This window comes from Lactuca saligna, chromosome 2 (assembly GCF_052625555.1).
Source record: "Lactuca saligna cultivar CGN05327 chromosome 2, ASM5262555v1, whole genome shotgun sequence".
Lineage (NCBI taxonomy): Eukaryota > Viridiplantae > Streptophyta > Magnoliopsida > Asterales > Asteraceae > Lactuca > Lactuca saligna.
Genome location: NC_136418.1, coordinates 157321438 through 157324830, shown reverse-complemented (window position 1 = coordinate 157324830; position 3393 = coordinate 157321438). Strand labels below are relative to the sequence as shown.

At 33.5% G+C, this 3393-nt stretch overlaps 1 protein-coding gene across 2 annotated transcripts; it reads left to right on the top strand.

Moving 5' to 3' along the window:
- The first annotated feature begins 1108 nt into the window (after positions 1-1108).
- LOC145032345 (uncharacterized) lies at positions 1109-3084 on the top strand. Of its 2 annotated transcripts, none has more exons than XM_078981121.1 (5): positions 1109-1233; positions 1558-1999; positions 2073-2284; positions 2356-2626; positions 2710-3084. In XM_078981121.1, exons 2-5 carry the CDS (start codon positions 1748-1750, stop codon positions 2995-2997), a joined length of 1023 nt encoding a protein of 340 aa, XP_078837247.1. In that variant the 5' UTR covers positions 1109-1233; positions 1558-1747; the 3' UTR covers positions 2998-3084. The 2 variants fall into 2 exon arrangements, with proteins under 2 accessions (XP_078837247.1, XP_078837246.1); XM_078981120.1 differs by having other exon boundaries at positions 1112-1233; positions 1746-1999.
- Positions 3085-3393: the final 309 nt, after the last annotated feature.

The window sequence follows — 3393 nt, the reverse complement described above, 5'->3', positions numbered from 1 at the left end:
TATATCTAATAAAAAAGTTAGTTTTGAGCTTTATTAGCCAATATTCATTCCTGTGGTCTCATTGCACTTGTGACGGCTACGTTAGGTGTTGCGGCTCATAACATGCAAGGGTGAAGAACAAACCACTTACAATTTAATATTCCCTTCAATCTTGAAAATAACTTGAAGTGCAAAATAAATAAAGCGGGGCAATTCATCTACTTCGTGAGGCAAACGTAATCACATGGGATGAAACATCAATGGCTAAGAGGCAGACAATGGAGGCAGTTGATCGAACAATGCAAGACATCACAGGTGAGAAACTTCCGTTCAATGGAAAGAAAATAATTATGGAATGTGACTTTAGACAGGTATTGCCGGTATTAAAGCGTGGCACACAAGCACAATTGTTACAATATGTATCGTGTTTAATCATTTGATATTTATTGCAAACATGTCATTATATTCATGCATTAACGTTTATCTATTTACGATCTAAAAGAATAGGAATGTATGATTGTTATCAATATTTTGTAACTTCTTTAATGCTTAACTTTTTTATGGTTTGATATAATAGCAACAATGAAATTATTCGATGAAATGAATTAATTACCGTCACGAAAATATTCGTCGTCGTAGCTTTGTACGGACACACTACTAATATATATATATATATATATATATATATATATATATATATATAAAATGAAAGGCAAACTTGTCATTTTATAAGAATTTAACGAGACGTTAAAGTTGGGGGACTAAGCCACAACCAAACTATCGGAAAATGACGAAATCCATAATTTTAAAAGTTTTTTAGTGTATCCAAAATTTTAGTGTTTACAAATCTGGTTGTAGTTATAAAACAACAACAAAAATTAACCACGGAAAGTAAAAAAAAAAAAAAAAAGTAATTGGTTCATTAAAATTGTATAATACTATGATCTTTTTATCTAAAAAATCATAAAAATTTTCAAAAACCAAAAAGAAAAAATAAATAAAATCATATATAAATAAAAATGGTTGTATTGTTTTTTCCGGTTCCCATCTTGACATGATGAACACCCTCCCAAAACCCAAACACTATCTCAATCACTCAGTTTTTTTTTTTTTTTTTTTTTTTTTTTTTGATGGAGACAACAAGACAAGCAGTAGTGTTAGCAGCTGTTATATGATCACATGCTATTTCTCCCCCATGAAAATATCAGCTTTACCAGTTTCACTTCACCTGAATCTCTGTTCGACTTTCTTTCGGTGAGTTTTCTGATCATTTTAATCGACTTTTCTTGATAAAATTTCCATGTAGTTTTGTAAGATACTCTTATGCTCCATTACTTTACATCTTTAATTGCTGTCTCGAAATGCTTGGATTCATTTTTCTTTTAAATTATATGTTATTTGTATGTGCGTAGATGATTCAATTATTTGATCCCTAATCCAGATTTTGAATTTACCGAATTCGAACTTCGAAATATATCAATGCTGTTACATACATGAAATATTTGATCGAAAAGCCCTAAAATCCATAGTTAACCCGATCTGTAATTAGTTGTTGATTCGAGGTTCTAAAAATTACAGGAAAGCGGAATCAAAAGTTCAAAACACGTTTGTAGTTGCAGAACCCACACATCCCTCTGTAAAACCTAGAATTCTATCAGAGAATCAAATATATTCAATACAGCTAAACTAGATTTCTTGGAATATCTCAATCCCATACTTACATGGTTCTTACAGTGTTTTCATCTTCTTCTTCTTCTTCTCCATAGCAATGATTGCAAAGGTAGCAATTGCAGTGGTGGGTGGTTTTCTAGGATGGATTTATACACGAATCAAACCACCACCTCCTAGGGTTTGTGGATCACCTGGTGGCCCTCCTATTACTTCACCTCGAATCAAACTTAATGATGGAAGACATCTATCTTACAGAGAGTGTGGTGTCTCCAAAGATAGAGCCAAGTACAAGATCATTGTCATTCATGGCTTTGATAGCTCCAAAGACATGAAACTCCCAATTTCTCAGGTATCATGAACACCATATTCATATTCTTCAACATATTTCCCCTTTTTTCTGATATATCTTGTTATAATGACAGGAACTTATTGAAGAGCTACAAATTTACTTTCTGTCATTTGACAGAGCAGGATATGGAGAGAGTGATCCACATCCAAAACGTTCAGTCAAAAGTGAAGCATTTGATGTTCAAGAATTAGCTGATAAGTTACAAATCGGTTCCAAATTCTACATAATTGGACTCTCAATGGGTGCATATGCTGTTTGGAGTTGCCTCAGATACATTCCACACAGGCACAGTTTCTACTTTCTATCACCATTTGATTCTTATTAGTCTTCTTATTTCCACCATTTCATACTTTTAGGTTGTCAGGAGTATCACTTGTGGTGCCATTTGTTGATTACTGGTGGCCATGTTTGCCTTCTGATTTGGCTAAAGAAGTGTTTGAGCTGCTTCTTGTTCAAGACAGGTGGACATTTCGTGTGGCACATTATGCCCCATGGCTGTTTCATTGGTGGATGAATCAGAAATTGTTTCCTTCTTTAAGCATCATGGCTGGAAACATGAATATATTTTGCCAACCAGATTTGGAGTTCTTGAAGAATCTGCCACCTAACCCTGATGATAATACTCAGGTAAACAAAACAATCACAATATTTTCTTTGTAATGTTATTTATATATATTGATGATGGTTATATGGTTACGTATGTATAATAGGAAAAGACACGTCAGCAAGGTGTTTATGAGTCTCTGTATCGTGATATAATGGCTGGTTATGGAAAATGGGAGTTTGACCCGATGGATATAACTAATCCATGGCCAGATAATAATGGTGCTGCTCATATTTGGCAGGGTTTTGAAGATAAAATCATACCATATAAAGTGAATCGGTTTCTTTCTGAAAAAATTCCTTTTATTCGGTATCATGAGGTCAAAGGTAAAGGCCATTTTCTACCTTTTGAAAGCGGTATATGCGAAGAAATTGTTAGGACACTTTTAGCTTGATGAACAATAACACTGCGAAAGGGTTATATATGTAATATCCAAAATTGGAATAATTATCACAAAGTCGGATTAAATCTCGGTTTTTTATGTTGGTATAACGATTCCGTACATTATTGGTTAGGCCTTTCAAATCTCTTCTGCCTTACACCAACAATGAATCATTCAAAATTAGGTATTTTACCCAAAAAAAAAAAAACTAGTATGTAGTTTTTTGTGCATAAAAGCCATATGTAGTCATTATTGACATACAAAAACCATGTTTGGTTTCCTTACGTGGAAATTTATAATGAATTGGCGTGTGATGTGGCAAGTGAAAATTTAGGGAACTGAGACCAACTCACTAATTTCGATTTTTAGAACCCATTGGTTTTGGTTTTCTGAATGAGTTCGGTTTGT

Excerpts from the sequence above, each read along its gene's own strand:
- LOC145032345 (XM_078981121.1), top strand. The coding sequence starts at position 1,748 with ATGATTGCAAAGGTAGCAATTGCAGTGGTGGGTGGTTTTCTAGGATGG. Across the intron at positions 2,000-2,072 it reads TGAAACTCCCAATTTCTCAG|GAACTTATTGAAGAGCTACA; the intron begins GTATCATGAACA and ends TTATAATGACAG. Across the intron at positions 2,627-2,709 it reads ACCCTGATGATAATACTCAG|GAAAAGACACGTCAGCAAGG; the intron begins GTAAACAAAACA and ends TATGTATAATAG.